Source organism: Miniopterus natalensis, chromosome 7, assembly GCF_054644295.1.
Source record: "Miniopterus natalensis isolate mMinNat1 chromosome 7, mMinNat1.hap1, whole genome shotgun sequence".
NCBI lineage: Eukaryota > Metazoa > Chordata > Mammalia > Chiroptera > Miniopteridae > Miniopterus > Miniopterus natalensis.
In genome coordinates, this window is record NC_142087.1 from 75,843,384 (window position 1) to 75,863,648 (window position 20,265).

At 47.7% G+C, this 20,265-nt stretch overlaps 1 protein-coding gene across 1 annotated transcript in view; it reads right to left on the minus strand.

The window, feature by feature from the left end:
* Positions 1-20,265, minus strand: part of LOC107538227 (nuclear factor of activated T-cells, cytoplasmic 2-like) — a 37,366-nt gene that overhangs the window by 3,067 nt on the left and 14,034 nt on the right. Inside the window, exon 2 of the mRNA XM_087819166.1 lies at positions 1,684-2,695. Coding sequence (XP_087675292.1) covers positions 1,684-2,695 — 1,012 coding nt within the window. The remainder of the gene's footprint in view (positions 1-1,683; positions 2,696-20,265) is intronic.

Here is a 20,265-nt window from a genome sequence, read left to right on the forward strand (position 1 = left end):
ACACCGACTGGCCTACCATGGCAGTAGTGTTCTCAGAATCTGCTTTGGAGGAAATGTCAGACTGGAAGCTTTGTACGGTCCATTTTGGTTTGGTGTGGGGTTAAGCCAGAGGGCAGGGCCTGTGGATATTCTCATCCCCACATCAATCAAAACACTCTCTCAACCATGCTCTACTTTTGCATTCAGCATTTTATTTGAAAAGGGGGGGGGTTCCATTTGTTAAAATCATACTACACTTTGAAAACCGCTTGGGTAAGGACACTAGCATAAGGTTTCAGATTCAGATTCTTCATCTAATACAACAGCTAGAATAATATCTGCTCCTAATCACTGCGTGCCTCACTTTTCTTATCATCAAAATAAATACCAAACCAGGCTTATGTGAGAATTAAATAAAATAATACATAGAAGTCCTTAGAATTATGCCTGGCACAAGAGTCCTTAAATATTGGTGATTATTATAGTCACTGTCAGGACTCTGAAGCTATTGGGAACTCAATCTCCTAGCACAAGGCTTGTCAATGAGGAAGCAACCAAGGTACTTCCTCTATAAGAAAAGATTCCCCTATGACAATAACTCCGCACCATTTTTGTGCTTTTACTTTGTGTGGGTTCTATGCCAACAGTTTGATACACAGGGTGCCCCCCAAAAATGTATACACACTTTAACAGCTGACAGCTCAATTTTGAAAATGACATGTATTTTAATAAACACTGCCTTTATAATTATTCAAAGCATGTGTATATATTTTGGGGGGATACCCTATATATCATCTCATCTATACCTTGGAAAAAATCACCATGAGATAGGTACTATTATTATCCTCATTTCATGGGAGGAATTAAGGCCCAGAAAGGTGCTCAGTGAGAAAGAAGATCCTGATTGATTAGCGATGTCTGCCCTGGGCATGGCCTCAAAAAGGCGCTCAGTAAAATGAGAGACTGATTGATTAGCCAAGTCTGCCCTGGGCACGGCATGAAAAGATGCTCAATAAGAAAGGTGGCCCCGCATGATTAGTGATGTCTGGTGGGCTCAGTAGGATGGCAATACTAGAGATGCCCATGATCACACAGCCAGTAAATGGCAGAGTTAGGGCTCAAATCCCATCTTGAGAGAGCCCAAAGCCTACAGGCTGCTATCTGCGACTCTTCAACTTGCCAGGATTTTAAGCTCCTTGAGGATATGGCTCAAATATATTTTAGGGCTTCCCTATCACTGACTGCAGTCCTGTGGCAGGTGTCAAAAAACATCCATTCCTATTACAATAAGATAGCAAAGTGCTTCTGAGAATGCCAGATCCATGAAAGCAGACATTTTTGCCCATTTTGTACATCACTGTCTCACCAACACCTATAACGGTGCCTGGCACATAGTAGGTGTTTGATAAATACTTGATAATAAATGAATGAGTGATAATCCAAGTGCCACATGAGCAATTGCATGCATCCTATTACTACACCCTCATAACCACAGCCCAGTGAGTCATGAACATCTATACCCATTTTACAGATGGGGAAACTACAGCTCAGAGAATTTAACTTCCTTCTCAGGGTCTCACAGCCAGTAAATGGAAAGCTAGGATTTAAATGCAGTCTAGCCAACTCTGAATCCCACCCTCAGAGCCAGAAACCCTTCTCTTAACACTACATTGTGGAACAATTCGTTTTCAAGGCCCAACTCACCTGCAGATGGGAATAGCAGGCACCAGCGGCTTGGGCCAAGTCGGGGGCATCAGCAAGATGGACTCGGGGGCCGAGTTCCTCCTCTCCTCCTGTTCACAGGGCCCCAGGAACTCCATGGTCGGGTAGATGTGGCGGGGCAGGCCGGCCTTGGGCTGGGCGGCGGACACCGGGGACGGGTCGGGGCTGGTCTTCCACATCTTGGAGGGGATCCCGCAAGGCGAGTCCGGGGCAAGGCTGTTCAGGGCATCCATGAGGACAGCAGAGCCAGCCGTTGGGTGGTACCCAGCGGACGCGCCGTCGTCCTGGGGCTGCGGCGAGGGGCTTCGGGAGTGCTGGGGTGAGGCTCCAGGCAGAGGGGCAACCAAGGCCCCAGCACACGAATGCCTCCGCTTGGCACCGGGCGACGAGGAGCGGGAGGCCGGACGGGGCACGGGCGAGTGGCGGCCCAGGCAGCTGTCCTCAGCGAAGCTGGTTCGAGGTGACATTATTGGCGAGGTTCTGGGGGAATAATGAGCAGGGATGTTTTGAAACTGGGGACACAGGTCGTCGGGCCCGCCGTTATTGGGCGAGACGCAGGGCGAGGTGTAGGGGGACAAGGTGTCGGAAATGAAGCTGGCAGAGGAGCCGCTGCTAGCGGGGCTCAAGCAAAGCGGCTCGCGGTAGCCCTCGAAGCCGGGCACAGGCAGGGTGAACCTCTGGCTGGCGGCCACCCCCGCCAGGGGCGCCTGCTCCCCCAGGAGGCCAGTGTCTCTCACGCGGAGGGCCCCCCCTGCCTGCATCAGTTCGTGGGATGGAGTGATCTCGATCCGAGGGCTCAGGCCCGAGGCCCCTTCTGGCTTGGCCGGGCTCAGAAAGTTCTGGGGCCCTACCCTATCCGGCTCTCCGAATCGGCCGGGGGGCTCGCCAGAGAGACTGGCGAGGGGGCTGTATGGCTTGAGGCCATAGTCCAGGACATCATCAGGGTATGCAAGTCCGGAGTGTGGGCTGGCGACCTTATGTGCATTCGGTTCTTCTGGAAAGAGAAGGGGGGAGGGAGGGGTCTTTTTAAGCCTCTAAAACAGAACTCCCGGTGCAGAGCAATCACAGGTTGGGCTTGTCTCCTGCTGTTTGGTTTTTTCTTTTAATCCCCACCACGCCAAACCCCAAGCTGGAACCTCCTTCCCTCACAGAAGGAAAGGGAGGCTACTTCATCCCAGATTCCTCGAAGGGTGAGATCAAAACGGAAAGGTTTTCGGGCAGGAGCACCGAGCACGGCTCGGTCAAGCCAGGCGGCGTTAGCCGGAGGCCTGGATGACCAGCTGGCTGATGGCCTCTGAACCATGGTCTCAGTGGGGCCCTTAGGAGAAATGCATTTTATTTCACAGCCTCGCCCACACCGTCATATTCACGCCCAGCTGAAGCAGAGGCTCCCCAAAACAATACTTACCCTGCTACATGCGATACACTCGGCTTCCCTCCTGCCTGAGGCTACTTTGTTTAAATGCTGGTCACAGCCCATTCAACAGATTTCCTGTCCCACCAGCGGGTCGCAACCCACAGTTTGAAAAACTCAGATCTAGGCCCAGCACACCATTCTAAAAACATATGTGACACAGATACTGGATGCAGAGGGAGGCTGCACAGGCCTGGGGCCCAACTAGTCATGCCTGAGTGTAAGAAGTGTCTTAATTCCGAACTGGGGCTCCTGATGCATGCCTCATCTTGTGCCGTTTTACGGATGAGGAAACTGAGGCCCTGGGAAGGGAGGAGATTCACCCTAAGCCACAGAATTAGCAGGATTAGAAATCCCACAGAGAAACCACTTGGCCCCCAAAAGTAAAGGCCCTGGCTATAGAGTCTCCCAAACTATCAAAACCGGTAGATGCAGAACTCCCTAATTTTTTCAATAGTGGCCGACTAGCTCAGGCTACTGCTGTCACCTCGAAAGGACCCATGGCTGGAGAGAGGAATTAGCGAGGGAACTAGCTATCCATTCCCACCACCCTCACCCATTCCTCCTCCAATCTCCCCAGCTCAACAGAGGCCCCTCCATTCAGCCTTGACGCCTCTCTGTCACACCCTTACGTCCAATCCATCATCAGTAAATCCTGACCACTCTGCTGTTCATTATAAACCAGATTCATGTGTTGTCCCCTCTCCACTGCAACCACCCTGATCCAAGCCACTGTCCCACCTGGACCACTGTGGTGGCCTCTTCCCTGGCCTCCCCATTTCTACCCTTGCCCAGTATGGTCTGTTCTCCACGCAGCAGTCTTTTGAAACGTCCATTTGTGAAATCCACTTTAAAGGCTTTCCCTGACACTTTAGACGTGATCTAAAATCCTTAACACGCTTGTCCCCAGGCCCCAGCGTGTCTCACCCCTCTCACCTCTCCCCACCTCTCCCCAACCCGACTCAGCAACAGCCCGGCTGACACCTGGCTTTTCTTCAAGGAGAGCCTGCCTCCAAATTCTCGAGTGTGCTTTTCCCTCTGCCTGGAAACTCTCCCCAGAAGGTCTTTACTTGGCTGCGTCCCTTAATTCCTTCACGTGTCTGCTCGGTCAACACCTCCTTAGACTGGCCCATCAAAAAGATCCTCTCTGTCCTCACTCCAGTGTCTTTCTCCACCCCTTTTCCCTGACATCTTTTCTCCAGTGACACCAGTTACCGGCTCACATCACATCAGATACTTATCTGTTTAGGGAATTCCATCCCGCTAGATCAGGGGCAGGCAAACTACAGCCCCTGGACCAAACCCGGCCCACAGATTATGTTTATAAATAAAGTTTTATTGGAACACAGCCACTCCTATTTGTTTACATATGGTCTATGGCTTGCTTTTGCATAACAGCAGAGTTGGTAGGGGTGACAGAGACCATATGGCCCACAAAGCCTAAAATATCTACTACCTGGCCCTTTATAGAAGTTTGTGACTGCATTAGGGTCTATACTCCACCAGGTTTGGAACAATGTCTATTGTTCAGCATTGTTTCCCAAGCACCTAGCACAGGTGCTTCTAGGCCATCCATGCACGTTCATTTGAGCGACTGAGCAAGGAAAAATATGTGCAAGGGCCTGCCAGACAGAAGTGGAACCTCTTCCTAAAGCTGTGTGACTGGCCTGTTTTGGGAAGTTGGGTGGCTGCACAGGTGATCTTCCACCTCCTCAGTGCCCTTTCTGGGCCATCCTGGAGTACGTGCTGCTGGTGTAGCTGAGCTCATCTTATAGGGTCCAGATGGTGCCCCCACCCAGGTGAGAGCCCAGAAATGGCTTCCCATGGCTCTTAGGGGAAAGTTAAACAACCTCAAAGAGGCCAGCCTGGCAGGCCCTACCTGCCCCTCTAGCCTCACCTCTCTGGCTAGACTCCAGCCAAACTGGGTATCTTTCTGTTCATAGAAAGCACCCAGCTCCTTTCTGCCTCAGGATCTTTGCTCTTGCTGTTCCCTCTACCTCAATTGCTCCTTCCCCACCCATGCCGAGACCCCTTCTCTTCATAACTAAAGCCACTCATTTCCTCCAGGTAAAGCACTATGTGCTTGGGAAGACTCCCTGACCTCCTTGACTAGATCAGGCCCCATTCAGACTTCTCTGCTCTGTACCATGTACTCCTCACAATTCCAGTCAAGTAATTCTGGGGTTGCTTATTGTCAGCCTCTCCCCCAACCTCCAGCTCCACCCCCACCAATTAATTAATTCCATGAGGACTCTCTCCCTCCCTACTGTATTCCTAACATGTGGACAGGACCTGCCACAAAGCAAGCCCTCAAAAAACTATTTATTGGTTGGGTGAACGAATAAGTAGAAAGCGAGTTCAGAAAAGTCGATGTGAAATATTTAAACAACTACTCAAAGATGCTAATATCCATACCAAACAGTAAATATATAACCTCCAAGAAGGTAATTTGGTAATATCTACGAAAATCCCAAATACACATATCCTGCGAAGCAAGCAATGTTGCTTTTAGAAATTTATCCTATAGATAAAGTCTCCTCTGTGCAAAATGAAGTGTGTATAAGATGAGTTAGTGCTGCCCGATCTGTAATCCCAAAGGGCTGGAAGCAACCTAATGCCCTTCAATTGGGGATGGGTTAACTTCTGGTTTGTTCATACAATGGGATACAACACAGCTATAAAAAGGGATGAAGCCCCGGCTGGGTGGCTTAGTTGGTCAGAGCACCGTCCTGCACACCAAAACATTTCGGGTTCAATTCCAGGTCAGGGCACATACCTAGGTTGCGGGTCTAATCCCTGGTCAGGGTGGGGTGTGGGGATGGGGGTTGGGGGGCAACCGATCAATGTTTCTCTCTCACATCGATATTTCTCTCTCTCTCTCTCTCTCTCTCTCTCTCTCAACATATCCTCCGGTGAGGATTGAAAAATAAAAATAAATAAAATAAAAGGGGATGAAAAAGTCTTTTCTGCATGAAAATGGAATGACCACAAGATATGATATTAAAAGAGAAAAGCAGAATGCAAACAGTATGCACACACAGGCACGCACACAAAATGCTGCTGGAAGTTACAGGAAACAGTGACTTCCTCCAGGGAGGGGAGCTAAGTAATGAGGCGGCAGTGGTCTGGCAGAAAGGTGACTCTGATTTCTGTATTACCTTGAGAGAAGAAACGTAGCTCCCTGAAGAAACATGTTTTTATTTTATTTTAAAGGTGGTGGTGGTGACATAATGTGATATACAGGAATGACAGCCCGGTTTAGGCAGCAGGAAATTGAGAGCTAGTCCTACTCTGCCACTAACTAGATGTGTGACCTGGAGAAGTCCCCCACCCAACCAACTATATGTCTCAACCTTCTCACTTATAACAGGCATCAGTCTCCTTGGTTGCTTCTGGCTGTGAAATCCCCTGATTTTTCTAGCTAGAATCAAGAGGGTGTAGAGTTCTTTCGAAGCTGCAGGTCAATATAAACTTGAATTTGCATGTACACACATACACACACACATACACACACACGCCTTCCTGGCAGGTAACAGAGCACAGGCTTTTAATCTACAAAGAGCTTAACGCCAAATCCGTAACAACATTCTGATAATCCGCCACCCTGTGAACCAGCAAAACAAAACACAAAAGGTCTCTTAGCAAAAATCCCAGCCTTATCAGAAAAACTGTATTACATCTTATCAGAAACGCCCCGTCAGGGCTGCTGTGAAAAGTCATGCCGAGCTCGGCCATGCGCACACACCACTCCCACTCCCACCCCCACTCCCACTCCCACCCCCACCCCCACCCTCACTCCCACCCCCACCCCCACTCCCACCCCCACTCCCTGGCCGTAGTTTAAAACGGAGAGGCCGCCTCGCCGAACAGGAGCACTGAAAACATTTACATTGGTTTTAATTCATCCAAGCAGCAGTTTCCCTTTCTTCCCCTAGACTTTGAAAGCTGAACAGCAAGCAGGAAAGGTGAAGGTAATTTATAATCATGTAATCCTCAGGCCTCTGGATATTTGACCATAAGTCTCACAGGCAAAGGGCTCATCACAAAACATGGAAGCAGCCAGGATCCTTCACCGTTTCTCCTTAAACTGCCGGCCTCGCAGACGGCTCTCTTCAAGTCACCGCGATACCCACATGGCACTGGCTGAAGTCAGTTTCATCTCAGAACCACCACATTTTTTCAGACATGCTGCCAAAAATCTTTTTTTCTGACCACTTGCATAATCTTTGCTGTAGCCATAATGTACCATTGGTAAATATGATTTACTTAATATTTCTATTTAAATCCATTCACATACTACTTTATTTTTTTTATTTAAAGGGGAAACTTTACACCACTACCACAAATGGAAAATTGGTGTCACCTCCATAAATAGAAGGGAGGGTAAAAGTACAATAAAAATAAAAGTTACTAAATTCAAGCCATGGCCAGCCACAGGCTCTGAACCTAAGGCCCACTGGTTTTCCCCCCATGCTCTTTTTTTATTGAGGTATAACTTATATCTACAGATTTGGAGTATAGGGTTCAATGAGTTTTGCCAAATATTAGACACCCTTGTAACCATCCCTACAATCAAGATGTAGGTCATTTCTGAGACCCCAGAGAGACTACTGCTTTTCAAGCTGAAGGTGGGAGGAGGGAGGGCAAGTGTCCGAGAAGAAGGCATTACAGATGCAATAGCACCTAACTGAGACTCCACTCCTTCTGACTAGTTCAAAGTGGAGAAGATGGCTCTCATTACATGCAAGGTCCTCAACAGTGGACCTCCCATGGCAGGTCCCTGGCCCACGCTGGAGGCATCAGTACCCAAAGAGGAAGAAAGTGGAAACAGTGATGGGGGGTTCAAAGGTTGCTGCTCTAGGTCCTCTGTGCCTCCACGCCTTTGCACATACTATTCCCCTTGCCCAGAACTCCCTTCCATACCTCTTCTCGTCACTTAGCCTAGCTAGCCACTATTTGTCCATCAAGATTCCACTTGGGCCACCTCCTCCTGAAGGCCCTCACTGATTCCCCAGGCTGGATCAGTCAGCAATTCTTCCATGTTCCTAGAAACTAAAGAGTCATCTAGATTTCAGTGAAGGCTATCGATTATAGACTCACTTTGTCTGTCTCCCCACTGGACTGAGCTTTTGAAGGCAGATAGGGGTTAACAACAACAATAATAATAATAAAACAGCAAAAGCAGCTAACATTTTCAGAACTTAAGTGCCAGGCACTGTTATAAGCATATTACGTGCAGTGAATTATTTAATCCTCGCAGCAATCTAGGAGGTAGGCAGTTTATTCTCCTTTTACAGATGAGGACACAGACACAGAGAGGTGAATTAACTTGCCTGAAGTCCCACAGCTTGCACCTAGGCAGACCTGAGAGCGCCCTCAACCACTAGGCCAGGGATTCTCAACCTCAGAACTATTGACATTTGGGACCAGACAATTCTTTGCTGTGAGGGCTGGAGGGTGTTCAGAAGCACCCCTGCCTCTACGCACTAGAAACCATTAGCATCCCTGCCCCTCTCCCAGCTGTGACAACCAAAAAATGTCCCCAGGCACTGCCAAATGTCTCCTGTGAGGCAGAATGGCCCCCAGCTGAGAACCACGGCTCTGCCTCAGCCCAGCACCTCATCAGGGCCTGCACGCCGCAGCGGCCCACCCTGCTGGAAGCATCAACCTGTGAATCATGCCCTCAAACCTGAAATGATTCAGAACTGAGACATGTGCTCACTGTCAGCCCTAGCAGGTGACTCGTTTCTGCAGCAGACTTCTGAAAGTCCTGATTACCACCAGCCTTCCTTTCACCAAGTTTCCAGGTGCTCACCCAACATCTAGGCCCCATGAAGGTTTGGGGAGACCTCTGGCCACTCTCAGAAACTGCAGGACAGGATGGCTGGGGAGGCCACTCCAGCCCCATCTCAGCAAGGTGTCTGCACTGAGGTCCAGGTCTCAGTCAACACACAGTGTTAGGGGACTCCAGCTCCGCTGTCCCGCTCCCAAGCTCTGTGACCTGGGGGACCTCTGAGTCCTCATGTACAACATGGCGATAAGTCAGTGACAATACCAACCTGATAGTTCACCTAATGCACATAAAGCCCGAAGCACAAGGACTAAACACTCAATAAATGGAACCTATTGGTATATTATTATTATGGAAAGAATGGTCTTTTAAGTAAAAATTCTACACTTTCTCTGCTCTCATTGCTTTATTTAACAACAACTTGTCAGTGTGATACTAGCTCCCAATGCCTTTAAAAGCATTTTTAAAAGGGAAGAAATTTTTATAAAAATCAAATGGATTCATCAACACTTTGGGAATTCGTATCAGCACAGATTCTGCTGGCCTCCAAAAAATAGGTAAAGAATGCCTCCGACATCACCTCCATTCCATGCCTGTAGCTACCTGGGAGCTGATCAACTAACTCTTACTAAAGTGTTAATGACCCAGTAAGCTACTTGCAATAACGAAAACGGTAACAGCTAACACATCCATACCATTAACTTCATAACAAAACCAAGTGGGGAAAATGAGGCTCAGAGAGGGTGACTCATTTGCCCAAGGTCACACAGCTTCCAAGTGGGAAAGCTGGGATTCAGTCTCAGGCAGCTGGGTCCTCTACCCCCAAAACCATTACTTTACCCAGCTTCATAGGAAAGGGGCTATTTCCTGGATGGTGACACCTTAACCCCAACATAGGGCAATGAGGTACCCCCAGAAAGGAAACTGCTCTGGGGACCCCACCAGGAGGAAGTTGCCCCAACAACTAGAGACACTGATTCCTTTCTTCTGGACTATTCATAGTCCCTCCATTTGCCCCAGGACTGAGTCAACGATTATTGTAAAAATCACACTCAGGCCACCCGATGGTCTCTGCCAGCGCCTGTCCTCCAGGAGCCTCCTGCGGCCTGTTGCTCACCCTGAGGGACACACGGCCAAGCCTGAGGCCTCCTCTCAGTGCCAGCCAACCAGCCAACAGATCACTTTTGAAAAAAGGAACAGCAAGAGAGCGTCTTCTCAGCCAGGAACACAGCAGATGGAATTTTCAGGAAGCAGAACAGAATGACCGAAATAGAAACCCAGCGAGGGAACCCGCAGGAGGCGGCTGCCCTTTGGGGGAGGAGACAACACAGACCAGTGCTTTCAGCCTGGAAGGAGAAAAACCAGGGCAGGGGCTAGAGGCCGGACACCCCTCAGACTAGCAGCAGGGCCCAAGGGCTGCAGTCCATCCTTGTCTGAGGTGCCAGAGCCACCGCACGATGAGCTCACACCCCGAGGTGGTGCGAGTCCCAGGCCCCGGGTTTGAGACATCACAGTCTGTTGCCATGGCAGCGCCTAGGATGCCCCAACCTGGAGATGCACATGTGCGGCTGGAGGAAAGGGGAGAAGATGGAGGGAAAGGGTCCTGCCTCCACCGCCCCCGGGCTCTCGTAACTCCTGTGCACTGGGGGCTGCGAGGAGGCGTCAAAAGGAGCAGGAAGGTGGATGGATTTTGCATCTGGCGGACTGCAGCACCTATTGGAAAGACCTTCTTTGAAAAGCTACAGATTGCCATCAAGTAATAAATTCAACGCTCAGCAAATTTTCCAAAGAGCCCCCCATGCACACACACAGAACACTGATCGGATTCCCTATTAGTGGATCGTGTGTATTAATAACAATGGAGAATCGGGTTGTCACTCCCGTCATTCAGAGATGACACATACAGACGCAGGGCATGCAGGGCAAAAAATTCCACCCAACTAAATCAGGTCCAGAGAGGGGAGGGAGGCCGCTTACTACCCTGTCTCACAATGTGGAGCCACTGGAAAAAGCCACCTCAAATGCTTTGCTCTTTGCTGACCTTGCCCCACGTAAGACAGCTGTCTGCCTTCACCAGACAGGGCAGAAAGGAGGGCCTGGTCCTGCTTCCCAGGCAGCCTGCCACGAGGCCAGGCGCCCGGGACACAGGACCTGGGACGATTCGCAGGCAACGAGCCTTACAGACTGGCTGCTGACATGGCTGTCTGCAAAAACACATACACCTCCCCGCTGACACGTATTCCTCTGCAGAGGGGTAGAGAAATGTGTGGAATCTGCCACCCGCATGCCTCAAGGTCAGCTTTGGGGTGGGGGCAGCAGGACCCAGGCATCTGGCAGATGCCAGGTCTCATCTCCAGTCTCAAACTGGGATGAAATGAACCACTTCTTGCTGGTTTAAAGTCCTTCCATGGGGTCTCCCTGCCTTCCAGAAGCTCAGAGACCTTCCTATTTCTATTCATCCAAATAGCTGATATTCACTGTGCCACCAGCTTTCCTGAGAACTGTCTCCCTTTCTGCGGCTTAGAACCAACCTGGGATGCAGGTACTGTCAACTCCTCTGTTACAGATGGAGAAACTGAGGCCCAGGGTGCAGGGGGTCACCCAAAGCCACTAAGACAATCAGGGGCAGAGTTGGGATTCAAACTGAGACATCATTTCAATGGAGCAAAGTGCACAAACATTAAAGGTATGTCTCATGTCTTTTTACATGTGTGTGCACCTGGGAATTCACCATGCAAAATATAGGGTATCCTAAAAAATGTATACACACTTAACAGCTGATAGCTCAATTGATGTTTCTTTCTTTTAGGATTTAACCCATTGGAATTAATAATTATTCAAAGTGTGTAGACATTTTTTTAGGACACCATGCATACAACATTTCCATCTCACCGTAGGAGGCTCTTCTGTGGCCCCACCCAACCGGTAAACCTCACCCAGGGGCACCCACTAGCCTGATCTATCTCACCATAGCCTGGGGTTTGACTGCTCTTGATTGTCACAGAAATAAAATCAAACAGGATGTACATGTCACGTCTTTCACTGAACCTTATGTCTGAGATTCATCCATGTCCTTTGCAGCTGTTGTTTCTTTTTTAACGCGGGGTAGCACTCCATTGCATGGGTGCACCATAATTTATTTATCCAAGAAGCCAGCCACTTGAGGCTAAACTGTGACTTAGAGAGGCCCATTCCTAACAGAAGACAGACCCTCCACACTTTGCCATGCGTGAACAGCAGGACGTGGGCAGCTTCCTCACTGAAAGGAGAAGGAAAGATCTGGTCATAAAAATTAACCAGAAATAGACCAGATAATCCTCCCTCCGAAACTGGGCTGGTCCCAGCTCAACCCATGACTCCCTTGGAGGCCTGCACAGGAGGACATGAGTGGGGGGACAGCCACCTTCCCCTCTTTTCATCCGCAGCAAAGACCCCTCACCTTTACGCTGGCACCTCAAAGAGCTTCACCTGTACCGAGTCCCACAACCCCTGGCACAGCCTGGAGAGCTGATTTCCACCTTTCTTTCAGCCAATTTAAAACCCAAATGGAAACTTCCCCTTGAAGACAGCGGGGCCCCTGCAACCCTTGGCCAGGGGCAGAGATTTAAAATTAATACCTTATTGACTGACAGGTTCTTTATTTACACTTTTCCCCAGGAGCTTTGATTTCAGTGCCATGTTCCAGGGAGCTGGCACACTTAATCAGTGGCCCCTGCCAACCTGGTCAGTAATGACATTCCTCTTTTCTCCATGGCAACAGAGTGATGTCACCCATTTTGGATTTCAGACCTGCAGCCCACCTTCTTGGGATCACACAGGTAAACAGCCCCTTTCCGTAACCTTTACAATAACTTTTGTAGGCACCTCAGACTTACAGTTTTTTTCACCCTCATTTAACATTCCCCCTTTTGCAGGCATGTCCAAGCAGGTTTGTTTTAATAAGGACCTTTATAAATCCTGAGCTTTGCAGGCGACTTTCTTCCCTTCGGAAAGCTCACCCAGGCATGGCTCCATTAAAATTCACATGGGAAGGGCTGGCTTTTAGAAATGCATCTTAGTAACTAAAACAGGCCCCGCTGAGAAAACACGTTCCCCAAACCTCACATTAGGACACGGGAAGGGTCCCAAATGCCAACTCAGGAAAAGCAATTTCTCTGCTCTGCCTGTAGCTTACAGTCTGCTTTTAATACATTTATTTTGCAGAGGACAATAAAAGCATTAAAAGTCCAAGGCAAGGGAAACAAAAGAAAAAAACAAATGAGGCTACATCAAATAAAAAAGTTTTGCACAGCCAAGGAAACCATCAATAAAATGAAAAGACACATATCCGCCGATGACCCATCTGATAAGGAGTAATCCAAAATTTATAGAGAAGTTATAAAACTCAACACCAACAAAACAAACAATCCAATTAAAAAATGGGCTAAGGACCTGAATAGACCCTTCTCCAAGGAGGACATACAAGTGGCCAACAGACATATGAAAAGATGCTCAAAGTCACTAATCATCAGAGAGACGCAAATTAAAACCACAATGCGCTATCACCTCACACCTGTCAGAATGGCCATTGTCAATAAATCCACAAATGACAAGTGCTGGCGAGGGTGTGGAGACAGGGGAGCCCTAGGACACTGCTGGTGGGAACGCAGACTGCGGCAGCCACTGTGGAAAACAGCGTGAAGGTTCCTCAAAAAATTAAACGGACCTGCCATTTGACCCAGGGATCCCACTTCTAGGAATGTATCCTAAGAAGCCTGAAACACTAATCAGGAAGAATCTATGCACCCCTATGTTCATGGCAGCGCTATTTACAGGAACCAAGATTTGGAAGCAGCCCAAGGGCCCACCAGTAGCTCATGGATAAAAAGAGCTGTGGGACATTCACACCGTGGAGTACTACTCGGCGTAAAATGAAGGAAATCTTACCCTTTCTGACGGCATGCATGCACCTGGAGAGTATTATGCTAAGTGAAATAAGCCAGTCAGAGAAAGACAAGTAGCATAGGATTTCACTTTTATGTGGACTCTAATGAAAAAAATAGAAACAGACACATAGACACAGAGAACAGACTGACAGCTGTCAGAGGGGAGGGAGGTTGGGGGCTGAGTGAAAAAGGTAAAGGGATTAAGTAAAAAACACACATGCTCATAGACACAGACAACAGAGTGGTGATTACTGGAGGGAAAGGGGGTGGGGGGCTGAAGAGGGTAAAGGGGGGTAAACGGTGATGGAAGGGGACTTGACTTAGGGTGGTGAACACACAATACAATATACAGATGATGTAATACAGAGTTATACACTTAAAACCTATGTCATTTTATTAACACCATCACCCCAATAAATTCAATAAAAATAAAAAGTCCAAGGCACAGGACTTTAGAGCTAAACACCAGTTTATAGGAAATGCAAGGGACAAAGGAAAATGTTAAAAGATACCACAGGGATGCCACTGGCAAAATCCAGAATGTGGGGAACTACAGAGGAAAAATAACCCTTTCTTCAACAAATCAATGACAAGAAAACAGACTGATAGGGACTTTCAGGGAATAAAAGAGAGGGAATGGCCATGTCAACCAAATACAGTGTGAGGGTCATGTTTGGATCTTGATTCCAATAAGTTAACCATTAAAAAGATACTTGTGCCCTAGTTGGTTTGCTCAGTGGTCAGAGCGTCAGTCTATGGATTGAAGGGTCTCGGGTTCGATTCCAGTCAAGGACACGTACCTAGGTTGTAGGTTTGATCCCCAGTCAGGGCGCATACGAGAGGAAACAGATTGATGTTTCCTTCTTCCTCTCTCTCTCCCTCCCTCCCTCCCCCCACCTTCCTCTCTCTCTCAAAAATCAATAAAAACATATCTTTGGGTAAAGATTTAAAAAAAAAATTATACTTGTGAAATGAGAGGGAATTTGAACCCTGGACATTTGAAATTACCTGTTCTTTTACAGGTTTGATAATGCTATTTGATTTCTCTCAAAAGTCCGTATCTTTGAGAGCTACATACGAACCTATTTATTAATAAAATATGATGCCATCTGGAATTTGATTTAGAGCTACCATGGCTAGGGACATGGAGAAGACCCATTTTATGTTGGCAACTGTGGAAGCTGGGTGATGGGAACATGGGCGTTAATTATACCATTATGTCTACTTTCCTGTACTTTGGGAGTTCACACTAAAAGTTCAGGGAAGATTCAAAGGCAGTTCCTCTTGCTTTGGGGGAACTGTGTCAGGCAGCCCCTGACCCATCCCAGGAAGAGCCCCAGGGTGGAGTTTCACCTTCCCTGAGCTCAATTTGGGAACAATCAGCAGAAAAGCTAACATTGCAGCAGTGGGGAAGGGGAGTGCGGCCAGCTCTGAGGAGCCTGTGGCTGTTTCCTGTGCTGGGGCGGGGGAAGGAGGATGTCCCTTTGTGGGGGGAAGCCACAAGGCATCCATCACGCTGCACTTCCCAGGGCTGCATCCTCCTGGCCCTGGCTCAGGGGGTCGGTCCCATGGGGACAGGGAGGGACACCTGGGGAGGCCCTGCCTTCCTAAGAGAGGCAGCACAGAGGCACCTCCCAGCCCTGGAGCCTGGACAACCAAGGTGCTTCTGCAGCCAGCCAAGCTCTGGGGCTGAGGCAGTGGCCCCGTGAGGTTTTCAAGTCAGAACCGACCATGTGGAAGTGAGATATTTTGCCGTAGCATCGACCCGAGCACAGCAGCCCGTGGCTCCTCTTCAGTGACAGCAAGGCTCTTCCTTCTGGACCATTTTCTCTTAAGGCTCAGGATTCATCAAAGGCTGTGGCAGACTCTCTCCTGCAAGGAGCCAATGCCCTCAGGAAGTCAGGAGAGCTAGAAGGTTCCTCAGAGCCCATTACCACGGCCATCCAACATCCACATAGCCCAGCTGCTGGCGCTTTAATCACACGGCCTCGTGGAAATGTCCCATCAGCCCTAGGAGGTGAGCACTGCCATCACCATCCCATTTCACAGATGAGAACACACAGCCCAGAGAATCAAAATCACATGCCCTTAGGCAAACCACTAACGAGGAACTGTGCAACGTTTCGTCCATTTAGTTGGCAATTATTTATTGCGTGCCTGCTAAGGCTGGGTACTTTTGCTTGGCCAAGGTCATGCAGAGAGAAGGCAACTAAGTCAGAATCTCAAACCAGGATGTTCTGATTTCAGACCTGGTGTCCGGACTTGCCAAGCCCATGGCTTCTGGAGTTGGGCGAACATACACCCCAGGAGGCATATACAACAATCCCAAGATGTAGAAAGAAACATAAAAATAGCAGAGCTCCCATTTATATCCTGCCCTTTCCCATTTTTATTTTTGCTGAATGTTTTTTAAAGATTTTTTTATTGATTTTATAGAGAGAGGAAAGGAGAGGGAGAAAGAGAAACATCGATGTGAAACATCAACTGGCTGCCTCCTGCATGCCCTGCCCCAGGGATCGAGCCTGCAACCCGGGCATGTGACCTGACTGGGAATCAAACTGGAGACCCCTTGGTGCCCAGGATGACACCCAACCTAACTGAGCCACACTGGCCAGGGCTTTGCTGCGTATTTTATAATGAGTCTAATCCCATTAGGAGAGTACTAAACATACAATTGATAATTATATAAGTATCAAAAGTAAGGGGTAAACACCCCCCATGCTACTGTTCTTGGGCTCCATCAAAGCTGGAGTCGGTGACATTCTGGCTGAGTTGTAGTGCTGAGGGCCCCCAGCAGCCTCAGGACTCAGGACCCCAACAGCCTGGGGTTGAGACCTGCTCTGACACTTACCACTGCATGACTCTCAGCAAAGTTAACTGACCCCCCCCCCCCCCATGACTTCATTGGTCTGGGGTGGCTGCAAGATAAGAATGTGCTGCCAGGACTGAGAGCCACTGGCCACCAATACTGCGCTTTTCAAATGTATTCAACCCCATCACCTTATAGGCCTAGAATTCCTTGGGAATCAACACAAATAGCACCGCTTTAAGGTTTTAAGGGCGGCTGCTCCAGATTAAAGTCTAAGGCTACCTCAAGAACAGGGGGCTTTTATCTGGAAGCTGGGATGGCATGTGTTCAATAGTGAAAATTGCTTAAGGCAACTTTCTCCCCATTTCCTTTGCCTCCCTGACAATCCTGGGCCTCCCTGCACCTTTCCAGCTGCACCTGGAGATACTATTTGTACAGCAGGCTTATTAAGGCCTGTCCTTAACTTGACACAGACGACGTCTCTGAATGTCACATGTTAGTGAACCTGCTTGCTTAGCGTAGACCTCTATTTTTAGTAAGCACCAAAAAAAACTCCATGATACTATATCCTAGCACCTCATTTGTCCTATTTGTTTACCAGGCTGTGTCTCACAGAGGCCTGGGGGCCAGGCGAGGGCAGGACCACATCTAATTTGTCTCTATACCCCACAGGGCCTGGCACAAAACAAGCATTCAGGGAGTGTTTGCTGAGAGAATGAGGCTTTAATTGTCCCCTGTGAGTGGGCTGAGAGCAGGTGTTCCTGAGTTGAAGTGCAGGTGACTTTAGGGAATGGGCTATAGCAGGGACTATGACTCTACTGAAAATGGCACAAAAGGCAGTAGAGGGCAGAGGGGGACAGGTGGGGGTGGGGTGGGGATGTGCTCATGCATGGTATGTGTATCTATGTGCTCCAATAGTGTGTGTGCATATAGGATCTGTGGCTTTTTAAAGGGAGGTGACCCAAAAAGTTTAAGGATCACTAGAACAGACTCTACAAGCAAAGACCAGGAGTCTGTTTTCCTTTCTGAAAGGGCAAAATTGGCGACATGTGCATTAGCTTACCAGGAATCAAAGGAGGGATGCACCAGACCTACTGAGCACTCCTAACACATCAGTCCCCGACACAGCCCAGAGGAGATCTGGCACCTTTGGAGTACCCATCCATCTCTCCCAATGTATTACAGTTGGAAAAAGTAAGAATCCATTGAATTCACAAGCACACACAGGGAATTAAAATTCTGATCTGACAGCCAGCACACCTCTCCCCTCTAAAATGGGGTCAGGAGCCCTGGTCAAGACTCCCACAGCCCTGTCCCCATTAATTCTGTTATGATGTACTTAGCTATCTCCCTCAGTAGAAAAAAATAAGCATCTACTTTGCATGCCTCTAGGCAAATAAACTTGGAAATCTAGACAGATGAAATGGATAATCTTTTTAAAAGATACAGTTTACCAAAATTGACTCCAGTAGAAATAGAAAGTGTAGAAAGACCACTTCCCATGGACACAATAGAGAAAGCGATCCTGGAACCAACCCCTAAAAAGGCACCAGGTCCAGATGGCTTCACGGGGGAACTCTATCACAATTTTAGAAACTAGGTAGTCCCAACAATACATTGTTCCTGAGCACAGAACATAAAAGATGCTTAAGCCTAACAGCACACCAAAAAGGACATTACAGGCAAATATCAGACTCATGAATATTACTGAAAGAAATCTTTAAATGTTATCAAACCAATGCAGGTCCCACCACTATAAGAAAATAATACACAGTGACCAAGTAAGGTTTATACCAGGAATGGTTCAATATAAGTCAACATATTGATAGATCTAAGAATAAAACCATAGTTTTCCATAGATACTAAAAAGTTTATGATGTAATTCAACTCCCATTCCTAATCAAAACTCTCAAGAAAATAGGAATAGATGGATACTTCCTTATCATAATTATATAAATACACCTCAATCCTAAAGCCAACACTAGAGATACTCTTGCTGGGGTCAGAAACAAGAAGTATGCCTACCATTTCCAAAACTATAAGCATGCTACTGGAGATATCAGACAATGCAATTAGACAAGAGAAAACAGAGGCTCTAGCTCAGTGAGGGCAGGGGCCAGGTCTTATTCACTATTATATCTCCAGGATGTTACTCAATAGTTAACTGGATGAGTAAATGAATAATGGCTCACATTAATTGAGCACCTCTATTAACAAAATCAAGGGTTTCACAAAATGCTAGAAGAAAATCACACTGTTAATTGATTTAAATGGATTAACCCATTCAAGGCAAAAAAACCTTTTGAGATAAGTACTATTACTGTAGCCGTTTGACAGATGAACAAACAGAGGTCCAGAGACATTAAACAACTTGCAAGATCACTGTTGGTAAATGTCTTAACTTCCAGCCTTGCCATGGTACCAGGCCCCTTACAAACTGTCTCCCATCCAATGAGGGAATGAGGTACCCTCCAGAATGCAGGCTCTGGAGCAGGACTGCCAGGTTCGTACTTCAGTTCTGCTATTTACCAGCTCTGACTTCTTAGGAAGATTCCTTCCCCTCTCTGTGTCTTACCGTCCTCCTCTGTAATTCAAGGGTGCCAATCGTGCCAATCTGCTACGGCTGGAGGAGTTATTACATAAGCTAATAAACGTCTGCTATATGCTAAAGTTCCATAAAACGAGCATGACTTCCCGCAAATTCCCTAAGTACCTTCATCAATTTCTGACAACACCTGTTCCACTAGCAGTCCTTCTTCCTTCCTTGGTTTTTGCCAGACTCATGCCCAGAGTTGAGGATAGCACCTCACACGCATCACCATTATACTGTTACCTGGGACAAATTGCAAGATAAGGGCTGGTGTTGGCCCTTGGGGAGTTCCCTGCAGAAGCAGAGGGAGGCCCTTTAACATCAGTGAGCCAGAGCCAGGCCCACATCTGGATCAGCTCACTTTAGCCTCTCAAGGCTCACAGTGTCCCTTCTGAGCCATGACGTTTCTGTGCTGCCTGCTTCCCAGCAAGGAGTCACTCTTACACATTACAAAGCATAATTCCCCATCCTTTAAGCTGGCTGGCACATAGTAACTTCTTTCCAAAGAGCACATTTTAGAAAAGAGTAACTTCACAATGGAGAAACCTGACAACCATTACCCCGGCCAGGTGGATCAAGGTCAACATCAACAGTGACAAACCATGTTGAGATCTAGCTAGCACGTGATAGAAATGGTCACTTTATCTTTGTGGTCTTCCTCCCCAAAACCCATAGCCCCTGTCTAACCATGAGAAAAACATTAAAGAGACCCTAATTGTGGGACATTCTCAATATACCAGTGCTCCTCAAAATTGTCCAGCTCATAAGAAACAAAGACAGTCTGAATCTGAATAAAGGATAGACTTTAGGTCATAATAATGTATCATTACTGGTTCAATAATTGTAACAATACTAATACATACTAATGTAAAATGTTAATAACATAGGAAACTGGGTGCTGGGTGTATGGGAACTCTTTGTATTATCTTTACAACTTTTCTGTAAATCTAATACTGTTCCAAAAAATAAAGTTTATTTTTTTTAAAAAAACAGATTCTGGGGCTTTCACTGTGGTCATTTAGACACCCATATGGT